The 14,882-nt window shown below is 50.6% G+C and overlaps 1 protein-coding gene across 1 annotated transcript; it reads right to left on the bottom strand.

Annotated features, from left to right (window-relative positions):
- Nucleotides 1-2,955: 2,955 nt before the first annotated feature.
- On the bottom strand, nucleotides 2,956-14,135 carry LOC104837218 (connective tissue growth factor-like). The gene is made up of 5 exons (XM_010576205.1): nucleotides 14,073-14,135; nucleotides 8,684-8,897; nucleotides 4,515-4,766; nucleotides 3,874-4,082; nucleotides 2,956-3,662 (listed from the first exon to the last, which is right to left on the bottom strand). Exons 1-5 carry the CDS (start codon nucleotides 14,133-14,135, stop codon nucleotides 3,351-3,353), a joined length of 1,050 nt encoding a protein of 349 aa, XP_010574507.1. The 3' UTR covers nucleotides 2,956-3,350.
- Between the last annotated feature and the right edge of the window lie 747 nt (nucleotides 14,136-14,882).

Below are 14,882 nucleotides of genomic sequence, written 5' to 3'. Positions count from 1 at the left end.
GGGGCGGGCCCGCCGGCGGCGCGGCGCTGCAGTGGGCGGGGCGGGCAGGTGACGGTGTGGCGTCACGGTGGGCGAAGGGGCGGGGCCAGGAAATTCCCCCCACCTCTCCGCGGGGGGGGGCGCGTGACCTCAACGCCGGCCTCCGAGTGCCGCCGTGACGTCACCGCCCCATATAAGGAGAAAGTGTTCCCGCGGGTTCTCCCAGGCGCCCCCCTGGGCCGTGGGTACCCCCGGGCGTGTCTGGGTGCCCGGCACAGCCAGCAGAGACCCAAATCCCCCCCCAAACCCGGCGAAATCGGCTCTTTTCTAGATCTTTACGCTCATTTTCACCCGCCTCCTTTTTTTGGTCCTCTTTTTTTTAGGGGGGGGAAGGAAAAAAACAACCACCCCTCCCTCCGCAGCGGGTGCCCGCACGGCTCCGGCCGCCCGAGAAGGCGGGGGGCACGCCCGGGCTATCGGTGCCGCGCAGGCGGCGGCCGCGGGCGATAAGGTGGGGGGGGACCGGGGCGGGCACGGAGGTGGGGGCGGGCTGGAATCGTCCGTCGTCGTGTCCCCCCCCGTCAGCACCAAGGGTCCCACCGCCCTCTCTGCCAGCCCCGGCGGTGGCACTGGGTGGCCGGGGCCGGGCCGGGGGAGGGGGGTGCCCCCTGCCTCGGGGACAGGGACGGGGTGTCCCTGGAGGGAGGTGCCTGGTGCCACCTAACGGCCACCGCCCTGGGGACACCGGCAAGGACCCCCCCCAGGGCCTCCAGACAGCGACGGGACGGGTCCTGCTCCGGGCTCAGCGCCTCGACCCCCCCGCAGCTCCCGCTCGACCGGGGCTTGTCCCCCCGTGTCCCGTCCCCCACCCCCGGTCACCTGCCTCTCCCCAGGGAGCCCTAAGCCTTCCCCAGGGGAAGAGGAAGGTTTGGGGGAGGGTGGGAGGAAGAGCCTCTCGCCCCCACCGCGGTGCCGGGGGTGGGAGAGGGGGGAGCCCCTGGCTAATGTGATGAGAGGGGGATGAATCCGTAAGCTGTTAAGCCGCTGCAAAGCCCCTCGCGTTCTGGCCCCGTTATCGCCGACTTCTGCTCACATCTGCTCCCAGGGTTATTTTTAACCGGGTATTAAGGACTTCTGGGTCCTTAAGCAGGCGGGGAGGGGGGGGTGTCTGTGTGTCCCCTCCCAGAGGTGCCCATGAGACACCAACACCAGCCCTGCTGCTGTTTGGGAAGGGGAACAGCCCCCCTTCTCTCCTGTGGACCCCCCATCCTCTCCGCACCCAGCCATTGGCTTTGAAGAGGATCCCAGCACTGGTCCCAGCAGGCTTGTGGCACTGGGCAAAGGCCGGAGGGGAAGCCGGGCAGGAGCCTCACACAGAGGGATGCTGCCAGGGATATAAAAAATAAAGAGATATTTATTAGCATTGAGTAAAGTGCAACCTCAGCATAGTTTTACACTCAGAAGCGGTGTAAACGGCTGGAGAAAAAAGTTCAGCGCAGACCTGGAGGGCAAGGGGAGAAAAGGCCCCAAGCAAGGTTGTACTAAAAGGATACAAGAACTGTACAAAGGCCTTTAAAAAAAAAAAAACAACATCAGATAAATTATTTACAGTTCTAATTGATTACAGGAGGCTGAAGGCTCATGAGCTTCCGCAGGCTGAGAGAGCAGGAAAAGAGGGGCTGAGACGAGACACAGGCCCCAAGCTGGCATTTCAGCGGAGTTATGAGCTGCAGGGCAGCGTTTATTGATGGCTGGGATTATCCTCTGGCATCAGGTTCTGCTTTGGGGTGGGAGTTGTGGTGGGGTAAAGCCTCAGTGCTGCAGCGTGACCCCTGCTCCTGCCTGGCCGGGACAGGAATTCATCATGATTTCCAGCAGTGAAAGGCCAGGAAGATTTAAGGAATGAGATGAGGCACTTTACCTGGATGTTTCTGCTAAAAATCAGCAGACATTAAACGCAACTGGTAAGACTTCAGAGACACCATGGAGCTGCTGAGGTGCACGGGGCTGCATCACTGCTGGCTGTGCCAGCCAGGCTGGGGGCTTACGGGATCACTCCTGTGATGGTGGCCTCTCCTGGAGCTACGGGCTGGCCATCAGCACGTCGTTAACGGCAGAGAGACTCTGCACAGGTTTGGCAAGAAGGGAATCCCAGTGCTGGAGACCCCAGCACCATGCAGCTTTCCATGCCACTGCCTCGGTAACTCCATTTACAAATACGGGCATTTTTCTTGCCAGTGCCTTAAATTCCCTGGGGAGACCTGAGCTGAACTGCGTTCCTCCAACTTGTGACTCACCAGCAAAGACTCCAGAGGCGAAATGTAGTTGCAGCCCCACTGTGGATATGCAAGCCAGTGGAGTCCAGCCCCTCTCCCACCCCAGAGCCATTTCTGAAGAGCTTACCGAAAGGGACAATAGGACATGCTCATCACAGCACTAAAAACACTGCCCTGCCAGCGCCAGAGGCAAAGCTACAGCCTGGCCAAATCCGTTTTTCTAAACTCCTTCCTGGGCTCAGATCTTCTGGAGAAGGCCCTGAGCCACACTCCATCTCCTGCAGTAACACTACACAACTGGCTGTTTCCTTGTCTTCGCCGTCACCCTCACTGGCAGAGGCTAAAAGGAATTTAATGGGGGAAAAAAGCAAGCCCAGCCTTGAGGTGCCCAGAGAACGGGTTGCCCAGCAGATGATCCGGCCTTTCTAGGAGCAAACGGATCTGGAACAAAGCTGCTGACGGGAAAGCACATGGGAGGGTGAAAGGTGGGCACTAGGATGGGGAAGAGTTTTTGCCAACTTGTTGGATCCAATTAGCCAAAAATAGTTGAAAAGCTCAGCAGAAGCCCAGCACCAGGCCAGGACCACTTTCCTCACTGAGAAGCTTTGCATCAACACGCAGGAGAGCCCCACTCTGCTAGAAAGCAGGCTGCAGAACTCGGCTTTAGCTCAGGCCTCCTGGGCTTCCCCTGTCTCATGCTCTGGGTTTGCCGCATGGTTTTGGCAGGCCAGTGGCCACGGGGAATCATACCCGCTGTGCTCTCAGCTGGACACAGGCTGGAGCCACGCGGCTTTGATCCACTCTCCCACCAGTGGGAACATGGATCAAGTTTGCGGCTCAAGCCTGTTTCTGGTTCCTTCACTGACCTTTGCACCACCACGGGTGAAGGTCAGGAGCCTGGAACAGATGGGGCTGTGCCCCCATGCACCTTGGCTTGTTAGGAAGGCCACTGGGACCACTGGTGGCAAACGGTGCTGTTCCGAAGAGCACAGCCCCTCACAGAGGGGGAAGAGGCTGCATTGACCTGGGACACAGCCACGAAAGCGCTGCAGAGCCCTCTTGACACCTTGGCCTGTGGATCTGGCACAGAGAGGGCTACTGCCTCTCTGTCTTGACGTGGTCTCCAATCATCCTCCTGTGATAGGTGGCCAGAAAGATGTCATTGTCTCGGGGGCAGTCGTAGTGGCAGGAGCACACCTTGATGAACATCATCTTCCGCTGGAAGAAGTCCCCCTCGGGGCAGCGGAACTCCACTTCCACGGTGCTGGTGACGTATGGGGTGCAGCAGCGGCCGTCCGTGCAGCTGCCGCAGAACTTGGGCCGGTAGGAACGGGTGCTGGTGCAGCCCGAAAACTCAAAGTGGAGGCTCTGGCGTGGCTTTGGGGTCCGCACACACTTCTTCCCCTTCTAGGGAGAGAGCAGATGGGTTAACAAGGACATGACAATCAGACGAAAGGTCCACTGAGGCCTGTGCTCTATCTCCGTCACTGGGCAATAGGACACAGAAAAAGTGGAAGCAGAGAGCAAACCCTCTGAGATGGGCTCATGCCTGACAAGTACCTAACCAGGTTGTCCCTGGCATTCACGGTGTTGTGTCCCCTCTCCCCAAGCCCAGTACCTTGGTTTTCTCCATGGGGAAGTCGCAGGGCCGGACCATGCAGAGCCGGGTCTCCTTCTCCAGGCGGCACTGGGGGTTGTCGTTGGTTACTCGGGCAGAGATGCCCATGCCGCAGCTCTTAGAGCAAGCACTCCACTCGGTGGTCTGCACCAAGCAGTTCTCCTGCAGGTTATTCAGCTCCGGCTTGTGTGCTGGATCCTCCCTGAAAACTGAGCAACATGGAAGAGGCACAAGGCGAGGTTCAGGGCTTGGGACAAAATGTGGCAGCTCCATGGCTGCTCCCAGCTTGGTCTAACTCTTCAGGAACAGTAGCAAAGGTCTGATCCATCCTGTGAGCTCCTCAGCCTCTCAGCAGGAGGACGACGCAGGCGAGCACGGTGTCATTTCCTACCACGGCCCAGTTCCAGCCAGCTCTGCTGCAATACCAGAGGGTGTGCGAGCCTCCCCGCAGCATTGCTAAAGTCTCACCTTAACGGATCTGGAGTTCAACGCTTGGTACCCACACCATGGTGCACCAAGTAAACGGTCACCTTCCGTTCCAAATCAGATGTGACTTAGGGCTCCGATCCAAAGGCAGTTTGGATCCACCCCCATCCCCCAGCAAACAGCTCCCAGCCCTGTCATGTCTGCCCACCACTCACCCGCCATGGCTGTTTCGAAGCGGTTTTCCTCACTGCCCTCCTCGCAGATCCACTCTTCGCAGCACTTATTGTGGAACTTCACCCGCCGCGGGTTGGGGCACTCAGGGGACGGCAGCCGCAGGTCGTCGGAGCAGAGCGGGATGCAGCCGATGGCCCCGTCCATGCAGATGCACTGCAGCTTGCAGGTGGGCTGGAAGCTCTCTCCGTTGTGGTAGATCTTGCCCAGCAGGTCACAAGTCGCGCCCTCGTGAGCTGTGGGAAGGGCGAAGAGGAGGAGGAGAAGCTGAGCAGATGGTAGGGGGCTAGCAGCACGGCCTCTGCCTCAGGGGGTCACAGGGCTCCTGGTGAGGGACCAGTGCCCACGCGCAGACTCTCCCCTGCTCTGCCATCCCAGTGCTGGACGCAGCAGAAGTTGGCACTTTTCATATTTGTCTCCCTGGACCCAAGGCTATTCCTGACATTGATTTTTGGAAGTTGGCTCCAGCTGTGCCAGACCTCCCAAAATTCTCTAGAAAAATCTCTTCTCCACTTGGATGAGCTACTAAGTGGGACTTTGTCTTTACAGCTTGTAAACAGCCTGTTCTCCAGTCAGAGGTCTTCCTGTCCAGCTCAGAGAGTGCCCAGGCAGCGGTGTTGTGCAAGATGCATTCCTGACACGACACATGAGCCAGCGGCTTTGCTCCTCGTTACTCTTAGGAGACCAAAGGCAACATTCTCCTAAGAGCAGTTGGTTCCCCACATATCTAAAGGTATGTACAAAAGGAAAATAACACTTTGGGTTTATGACCTTTTTGGCTCCTCTGTGATGCATGAATCCTTCCAGCCACAACTTTTTCTATTTCTCTCTGTTCTGATCTCCAGATCTCTCATCTCCAGCCCTCCTACGAGTCTTTCACTCCTTCCCAATAAAACTTAAATGAGCAAAAAAGGAAATGCAACAATATCTGACACATAGGAGCAATCTTCAGTCTGGGAGTGCGAGCAACGCTCACAAGTTCTTACGTCTGTATTAGCCAACATTTTTCCAGTGGAAGTTTTCCAGCAGAAAACTCTTATTTGATTAAGAGTTTTGCAGGCACAGATCAATGTCAGGAATGTTTTCAATGAGAAACAACTGAAGCATTCTAATTCTATATCAAAGATTTCCTTTATGCTCTTACAATAGCTCAACCAAAATACTTGTTGGACAGTATCCATAGGGGGAAGCATTTTGCTCGGGTAATTATTTTAGATACTATAAAGATCAAGATGAAACATTTTGATATAATAGAATTGGAAAGTTTTGACACAGCCAAATGAGTATTCTAAATAACTCATGGAAAGTTTTGAGATTTTTTTTTTATATATATTTTTTTTCTTTCAGCCTGAAATTAAATGTTGAAATCTCAGAGTTGTTCACAGGACAGAAATCCTGCTTTTGGACAGTTCTCATCAGCTGCTGCTTTCTGCAATCCTGACCCTTAAAAAACAAAAAAAATCCATACAAACCTCTATTGGGAAGTTACCAAAATGAAGGATTCTTGGCTGTTTGTGGAGGCTTACCAGGAAACCTGATCTATTTTCCCCTTACTCCTGCTCGCCCATGGAACATTGTCTCAGACATTAAGTGTTTGGACCAAACAAGGAGCAAGAGCCTCTTTCCATCCCACCTAGTCCTTGAGGGGACACAAATCCTTCCGGGCTGCTAGTGCCTTGTTTCTAACCAGAGCTGGATCTCAACTTGCAACTCTTTTCAATGCCATTGGTATAAAAATACTCCTGTGCTCCTACTTAGAAGTTTCAAAATCCTCACTTTTTCCATCAAAGTGGAAGCCATCCACTTTCCCTCTACACAACCATTCATACTTATTTTTAAATCCTCTTTCATTGGTTTTTAGCCCGAGCCCTCTCCCTTTCCCAATGAACTGATTGTGCTGTTCCCTCAGCAGCACTCCTCCCCGCCCAAGGAATGGCAGCCTCCTCGAGCGTTTTATTATGTTTTCAAAACTCAATCATTTTGTCATGCCCTTCATTACCCTACAATGACCTCACTTTCCTGTTGACCTGATCCAATTAAAGCACCAAAACAGATTGTGCCAGCGGAGTGAGACGGCTCTTTCTTCACCAGCTCTGCTTGGCACCGCTGTCGCCTCCCGCCTCCAAACACCAAGTCCAGCCAAGGAGACTTTTGCCCTTTTCTGCAGGGAATATGGCAGAGCTCAAGTGAGCCACTCCAGCGGCCGCAGCTCTGCCAGCTCCCTACACCCATCCAGGCCACCCTACCACCCTTAGGCTCTCCTACTCTAGAGTTACTACGGGATCGTCTCTACCTTTCTGATACTCCAAGGTCTCTGCAGGAAGGGAAGAATTCCTCTGCAATACGTGAAATGCTACATACTGTGATTAATATTAAACAAATACACAGTAATTTTCACTCTGATGGTTCCCTTCCTATCTCTTCTGATATGGCCTTCAGGCTGGTACCCAACCTAGCAGCTTTTCCCATGACACCTGAACACCTCTCTGCTCCCATCACATCTGTCTTACTTGGATACCTGTAAATCCTCTCTTCTCTATTCACAAACACTGATCTTTCTCCTCATTCAATTCATCGCCCCACCTTCAGCTTCCTTCACTGCCTCCAGAATCCCCCATCTTCCAAGAGATCAGTGTGGACATCAGAAAAATGTCACCCAAGGACATTACATCCCAAAACTTCAGTCCAATTTAGGGAAGATATCCTGGTCTATGTTCACCCGGGAATTTTGCCATGGAAATCTTAATTTCTCATTTAAAGACAGGAAGGACAGTTGTGGTCTTCAAGTCTGATTTTCTACACAGCAGGGATCTGGGACTCTGACTCCAAAATCTTTGTATCAAACCCATATGTCATGGTGAATACGAAGCACTTTTATTAGACAGATGTCCAGTCTTCATGTGAAGTCTGAGATGGAGACTCCTCCACACGCCTGAGTAAATTGTTCCAGTGATTTAGCTACCTTTACTCCACAAACATACACCTCATTTCCCGTCTTAATTAGGCAGTCTACAGCTTACACCCAATGGATGTTATTACGCCTACATTTACCTTATTAAGCTTCAATCATCAGGTCTTAGGTGTATCAATGCCTGCAGAAAGTACTAGGAAGCGCATGTGGTTTCTAAAGATCACAATAACTGGGGGAGAAAGGCTAAACAACTTATAAAAACTTCTCATAAGAAAAGAGAAAACACCTTCTACAAGTTAAATTCATTATTTAGATTAAAAAAAATTGTATGTGATCCTGGCACGGCAAAACAGTGCAGTTCCACCCCAAACCCCCAACGTCCGTGTCTCGGGGTGGTGTGAGTAGTGCGGTTGCTGGAGCATTTCCAGACATGCCCCGTGCAGTGGCTGAACACTTCCCAAAGCATTCACCTCAGTTTTCCAGCCCTCCTGTCTTCTTCCCTATTTTGAAAAGCTTGGATTAAAAAAACGGTCAGCTCCTGGCAAAGACGGGGCAGAGGAGTCTTGTTTTTAAACAAAGAACAGGAGACTGAGGAAATACTTTTTTTTCCTCTACACCAAAATAATTTTTGCATGCTTTAAAAATAGCTACTAAACAAAAAAAATGAAAAAGATTTTTCTTTTCTGGCTAAAAAGAGGCACTAAGAGAGAAAACAGGTCTGCATTTGTATTTACCTGGCTCAGTAATTCTTGTGTTCTACTTACACACTATTTTGCAAACGAGTTGTTCAGCTCTTTCCACCCACGTGCTACAGCCAGAAATATGGTATGCCTTTTGCATGTAAGCAGTCGAGTGCAGAATGCTAATCTCCAGTGCAAGGCAGTGAGATTTTGGGTGAGATTTTCCAAGCAACTGTACTTTCCAGTAAAAGTCCAGATTGCTAGTATTTACCCACAGGTGCTACAGGGTTAGAGGATGTCTCCTAACAATGTCACAGGAACAAAGGAGAGTCCCAAACCCCAACTCGTGCCTTTGGAAACATCCTTCATTGCAGGAGGAAGTAGGTTGCATGTGTGAAGGTATCAGTGAGTTTGCTGGCTCGCAGGGCTGGCACAGATCTCACAACGTGATGCTGGATGAAGCTCCAAGCGCTGCAGGAAATTCTGACGATGCCGTGGGTTTTCTGGGAGGTCTGAAGGGGCCACAAGAAAACCGCACAATAACAGAACATACAGCTCTCACCTAAGCAGATCCCGCTGCCTCTGTGGATTTTGGAGAAGTCGCAGTAGAGTCCCTTGTGATGATCACAGGGTTTCTGCAGGGAACAGAGCTCGCCAAGCTGCCTGGCACACACCTTGCAGCAACCACAGGCATCCAACACATGGCTGGTGCCAGGGGGGCACTGCAGAGGCTGGGAGGGACACTGGCATGGATACGTGCAGGCCTGCGGTTCTACCTGGAGGGCAAACAAGCCATGGAGAGAATGAGTCTCCCGCAAGCCAGCCACGCAGAGAAATGAAAAACACGATTCTGCTTCAAGCACAGACACCCCATCAAGAGGAGGGAAGACCAACTTCACCCTCCACTGGAGACCCCTGCTGCAGAGGATGCGTGTGCAGCTCCCAAGGACTCGCAAGACTAATCTTTTCCTCATCCCTAACTCATCTGGAGCTCAAGGAAAAAAAAAAGATGCCTCTGAGAAGCAGGGCCAAAACAAACAGGATAAGCAGTAGCCTGGAGTCCCACATGCAGCTCAGCCCCCCGCTTCCCTGGAAACAATAAAATAGTAATTATTAACAGTAAGTAATTCCCAGCTTTTACATAGCACTGCTCAGAAGAAGATATCGAAGCACTCTGCAGCAGCACCATTAGATCCAGTCTGAAGATGGAAAAAGTGAGGTACATAGTGAAAGGACTTGCCCAAAGACAGCCAGCAGGACTGCAGCAGTGCCGAAAACTGACCCAAAGGCTCCTGAGTTCCATTGTGTCCCCTGGATGTCATACTTTCTTTGTTATTCCCAGAGATGCACCCTCTCCTCTCCCCTTTCCAAAGAATACAGTGCAACCGACCTTTCTTGGAACCTTGTGAATCTACAATTGCCTCACTTGACAGCATTGCAGAAGTGCTGGCCACCTCTTGAAACCCACCTTTTATGGCTTTTATGCCACTTCAGCAGCTAAACAGAGATCAGGCTATGTCTGAAGGAGGGTTACCTTCTCCGGAAAACCCAGGATGCTTCAAACACTCCAATAACTCAGTCTGTGGCTTCCTTGTTCTGAATCAGTTTGGAGCAGATACACCAGCCTCAGATCTGGATGTGCCCAGATTTGGGCAAGATGTAAAACCACAACCTTGAAAGGTGCAGAGCATATGGTCTCTAAAGATCCTCTTATACCTCCTCAGAACCATCAGTGTGCCAACTCTAGCCTGGTTTTCTGTTCTGCCCAATAAAATTCTCAAGGTAGTTCAGAGGGATGCAAGAGCACTACTCCAATTTGCAGTGCTCACATGCTGTGCGTTGCTAGATATGGGTCAGCTCCCACCCCAGGGGCAGCTGCTGCCGCAGGGCTGATACAACCCTTGCACGTACATGATGCCAGCAAAACGCTTTGGGATCCTGTATTGCTGTGAGCTGGGTGAAGATGAAAGCACCCGACAGGGCAGAACCCTCACGGCTCCCCTGCCAGACCCGGCCACTGCCACCCAGGGAGAAGGGCTGCAGCAGCTGGAAAGAGCCTGGGGGCAGGCAGGAGGGGGGGACACCTGGAACAGAAGCCAAAAAAATATCTTGCTACAGCTCTGTTTGCACTTGTTATATCCCACCCAGCCCTCGCTTGTGAAACAGCTTCCTTGGATATTGTGTTTGTCACCAATAACAGTAGTAAAACTCTTCCAGCTGTTTTGACTGTTGCTCAAAACAGCTGCTCTGACTTTAGCTCACGTGGGGTCAGAAGATGCCAACTGCTTTGTACTTCTGTAACAATCAGCACAGTATGGTGTAGGACAGGGATCTTAACTCACAAGTCCTCCCAGAGTCTCACCCTGCTCAGCAGGAATCAGTGTAATTCTCCTTGAAAACTCCTAGCACAAAGTATTTTGGAAACAAGCCTCTCCTGCCTGTAGCCCAGCTGTTCTCAGACGGCAGTCTCAGAGCCACTCACTGGGAGCTGGCATGTCACAGGGATCTCCTCCCGACTGCTAAAGTGCATTAAAAGATGCTAAAAATACAGAAATGCTCTCCTACTGTTTTTCATGTATGCAACTGCTGTAGCTGCCAAAAGGACATGTTATTCAACCATGGATGAGTGGGTGGGGGGTACATGAGATCATAAAAGAGGCAAAGCATTCCTAACACAGGACCTATATTAAGATGCAATGCATGCACTTAAAAAAAATAATGACAACAAGCATTTTCCAATGCAGTGTCAGCCACAGGCCATATAAATAAACACTCTCAAAATAGCTCTCCTACTGAAAAACAAACCAAACCAACCTCTTTCAGGATAACAGAGAATGCAATGGAATTAAACCCAACCGAGTTTTCCTTCTTGCTTTCATTAATCATTGCTGGCGCGGTTTATTTCATTTAATAACTCACCCGAAGAAACTAGACCACCTGGTTTTACCTTCTGTTCACAATCAGCTTCACTTCCTCATTATATTACGGCTGCTTTTCAGCACAAGAACATCTGGACTCAGATCTCCGACGTACCAGAGACCCGTCAGGTGACTCTGCACCCCTACCTCTGCTGTGCCTCATTTCCCCCACCTGTGAGCAGAAGCATGGCTTAAAAGGCCCAATTCATCCGTATTTGCAGGGCTCTTTTCAATACTTCAAGACTTTCTGATCAGTCAGCTCAGACATGCCTCTCTTCATCACCCAGTCCACCTGGCCCCAGGGTGTGCTGGGGCTCCTGTTTGCTTGTTTTACTACTGAGCAAAGTCAGCTCGTGCTATTTATAACTCCCGCTCCTCTTATGTGTCCAAGAGAGAGGAGAGAATAGGCTGAAATCTTTTTTGGCTCATGCACACTCAACCATCAGCACTGAATAACTGCCTGGCAAGGGGAACTTCTTGAGCTGGGAACAGCCAGTAGAAAGTCAACATTGAACCAACTTCCTAGAGTTCTCCATTACTTAATTTGCTTTCACAGCAATTTCAAAGAGGCTAAATAATGGATTATATTGCATTTGCATGGAGCACCCTCCACCCTGCATTATTTTCAAGGACTGCTTCTAGGCGTTGTTTCAATACAGTGTTGAAACTGCCCAAACTGTCCCAAAGAACTGCAAGGACTCACATTCAGGGCTTTGCTACAGACCCACACGTAACACAAAGACCAGCATTTCCACACAACATGCCACTGACCTGGGTGCAGAGGAATTCAACCTGGAGAACATTTAATTTTCTTCCCTCTGCAGAAGGGTCTCTCCCCAAAACTACACTTTTACCATCTTTGAGCAGGATCCTAACTTCAAGTTCACTACAGCCTTGCCCTTGTTGTTGTTGAGGTTAGCAGTGCATTTCTGTGAACTTTGAGAGCAGCAGAACAGAACCAGTCTTACAGAGATCAAGGCTACAGATTTAAGAAAGCGCTAAAGCCTGGAATATCAGCTCTCCCTGCTCCTGGCTCTGCTGGCAGTTCTCATATCGATCACAATCACTACGTGTGCATCTGCCACTCCCAGGACCGCTGAGCGATGGCCAAGCCACAACAGGAGTGCAAACAGACTAGAGGACTCCCTTGCCTGTGCTCCATACATGCTCTCCACCACTGACTCCCAGGCCCCATCTGCTCAGCTGACAAGCCAGAACAAGCTTCCTCCCAACTGCCAGCACCAAACCCAGTTACCTGGGGGAAAAGAAAAAGTGAGAATGTTCTTCCTGCTTCATATCCACATAAAACCTCTTCCCCCTATGCCCTCAGGAAGGCTCAAGTTGGGGGACACAATCTCACACCACTGCAGCAGTTCCGTGGCATCGTCAGGACTTCTCCTTCCTGATCAGTCAATGTCCACACGAGCCCAGGGAACCAGCTAAGAGGGCCAAACCAAAGAGGATTTTTAAAACGCGTTTGGGCTCGTGACTGCATTCAAAGGGCTGGGAAAGGAGTGTTCTGAAGCTGAGCTAGCTGTTTGCAAAGTGCTTTGGGAGCCAGGAGGTAACACTGCAAGGTAGAAGTAATATAATAAACATGTAACTGGTTCTCTTTCACGTTCCAAGAGTGGCAGTAGATAAAGCAGCCAAAACACAGCTATTCACATACTCCAAACACTGAATTATCGTGGATAATACCTGCTCTCCCTCCACCACAGGCTCTCAAGGCACCTTCCCAAGGTTGCTGCAGCACATTGTACAACAGCGTATTACAAGAGACAAGAATCGTTACCCTCATTTCACAGACAGAGCATGGAGACACGAAGACTGGCCCAGGCTGAGCCTGGCAGAGCTAAACATAACTCCCAGCAATCCTGGTTCTACTCGCGCCTCTGAACAACACAGGCAGCAGGCTCAGGAGTAACAGCTCTCATTTCCTTGCTCGATCCACTAAACACCACTCTCAGAGCTCAAAGAAAGTCAAAAGTCCCATTTCCGAGGCAGTTGGCAGGTTTAGGGAAAATGACATCACCTCAGAGTAATCACAGAATCATAGAATACCAGGTTGGAAGGGACCTCAAGGATCATCTGGTCCAACCTTTCTTGGCAAAAATAATAAATTTGGAAATAATAAAGTGTCACAGTGGTGGGATTCACTGCCTTCATTTATATGACCAATATAATGCTGCCAAAGCTGGGTCAGAGCAACAATCAAGATGACCTTTCCAAATCACAGAAATTACCCTTAGATCACAGTAGTGTTAGGTGCACAGGATGCCTTTCCTGGCAGGAAAGTGGCTGGCACATGCTGGGTGCTGCCAGGAGCAATCAAACAGACCTCATCAACCAGAAGTTTATTGCATCTATCAGCACAATAAGCCGTGCAAGGCACAGTGGCTCTGTGAACCTGATTTCTTCACTGATCCAAAAGGCACTTACTGCAATTCAGGTACATTAATGACTGCAGCAATGTTCCTGCTATTACTGGCACTGTAATAGCACATAGAAGTCCTAAGCAGAATCAGCTGCTCTGTGAAGCACTTGTATTAACACAAAAACAGGCACAAATCCTGCTCTGGAGAGGCTGCAGTCTCATTTCCCCCTCGGGATCACTGTTTTTGGGAACACATGGGTGGATTCAGTGGCAGCTGGGGAAGGATGGTGATGGGAAGGACCTGGGCTACAAGACTTTTATTCCTTGCAGTGACATAAACTCAGTGACTTCACCTCTCCCTCTTGTAAACCAGGGCTGGCTTCTAGCTCACAAGAGTGGAGTGGAAAAAAAAAGCCATTCACATTTGCCAAGAGCTTTGAGATCCGTAGCTGACAGGCATTAAGCGCGGTGCAGCTCCGAGCGTGATTTAGTTACACAGTGCATTTGCATTGTTCTGCTAACAGCCAAACTTCTCTCAGAAACCTTTGGAGGCAGGTGGCACCTGGGAAGATTTATTCAGCCTAAAGCATTCGCATGCATCAAAGCAAGAAGCTGCAATGCCCAGCCAGCAAACAGAGCTGCTGCAGTGCAATACATACCCAGCCAGGTGCAAGGAGGAGGAGGAACAGGGTCCAGGTCACTGTCCCCAAGTTGCCAGACATCCCGAGTAAAGGGAAGGGAGGGGATTCAGGCTGCCGACTGACTCACTCCTCCTTCGGAGTTTCTCCTCGCTCGTTGGAGAAAGTTGCACACCAGCTCCTCTTTAAATAGCCTCCAGGAGGGGGCGTGCCCCGCGCTTGAGTGACAATCTGGAAAGCAAGCCGAAATGGGTGCAACAAAAAATGTCCAAATTCCAAGGAACATGAGCAGATTCCTGTGGCCCTGGTGGTTACGGGGCTGCCGGCACAGCCTGCAGCTTGGTTACTTTCCACGTGGGTAAATCAAATCCCAGTAAAAGCAGGATTATTATTTTTTAATTTTCCTCTTTTTAACTCCAAAAGTATGAAGCTTGGGACAGCTTTCTTAACGCAACCCCCCTTTCCTTACCTACATCCATTCCTTTTTGGCTGCAAGAGCTGAGGACTTAAATAAACACAGCTTTGTGGTGCTCAATGTTTTTCCTTTGAACAGGAGCGAGAGACGGAAAGTTCAGTGCTGTTAGGCGCAATTAGGTACCATAACTGACTGTGCATCACCAGCACTTGCTGCTGCCAGCTCCAAGAAATGAAAGTTTCATGACTATAAAGGCTGCTGTCTGAACTCCTGCACCTAGAAGCTGCTTGTTTTATGAGGCAGTGAAAAGCTACGGGGTGAAGGTTATTGATAAAGGACAGCAATTCCCCGTAGTACTTTATTTGCACCTCGGGATTGATGCAGGACATAACACATTTTTATCTCAGGGCATGATC

This window comes from Haliaeetus leucocephalus, unplaced genomic scaffold (genome assembly GCF_000737465.1).
Source record: "Haliaeetus leucocephalus isolate CR32 unplaced genomic scaffold, Haliaeetus_leucocephalus-4.0 Scaffold517, whole genome shotgun sequence".
NCBI classification, from domain to species: Eukaryota; Metazoa; Chordata; class Aves; order Accipitriformes; family Accipitridae; genus Haliaeetus; species Haliaeetus leucocephalus.
This window is presented reverse-complemented; position numbering and strand designations above follow the sequence as displayed.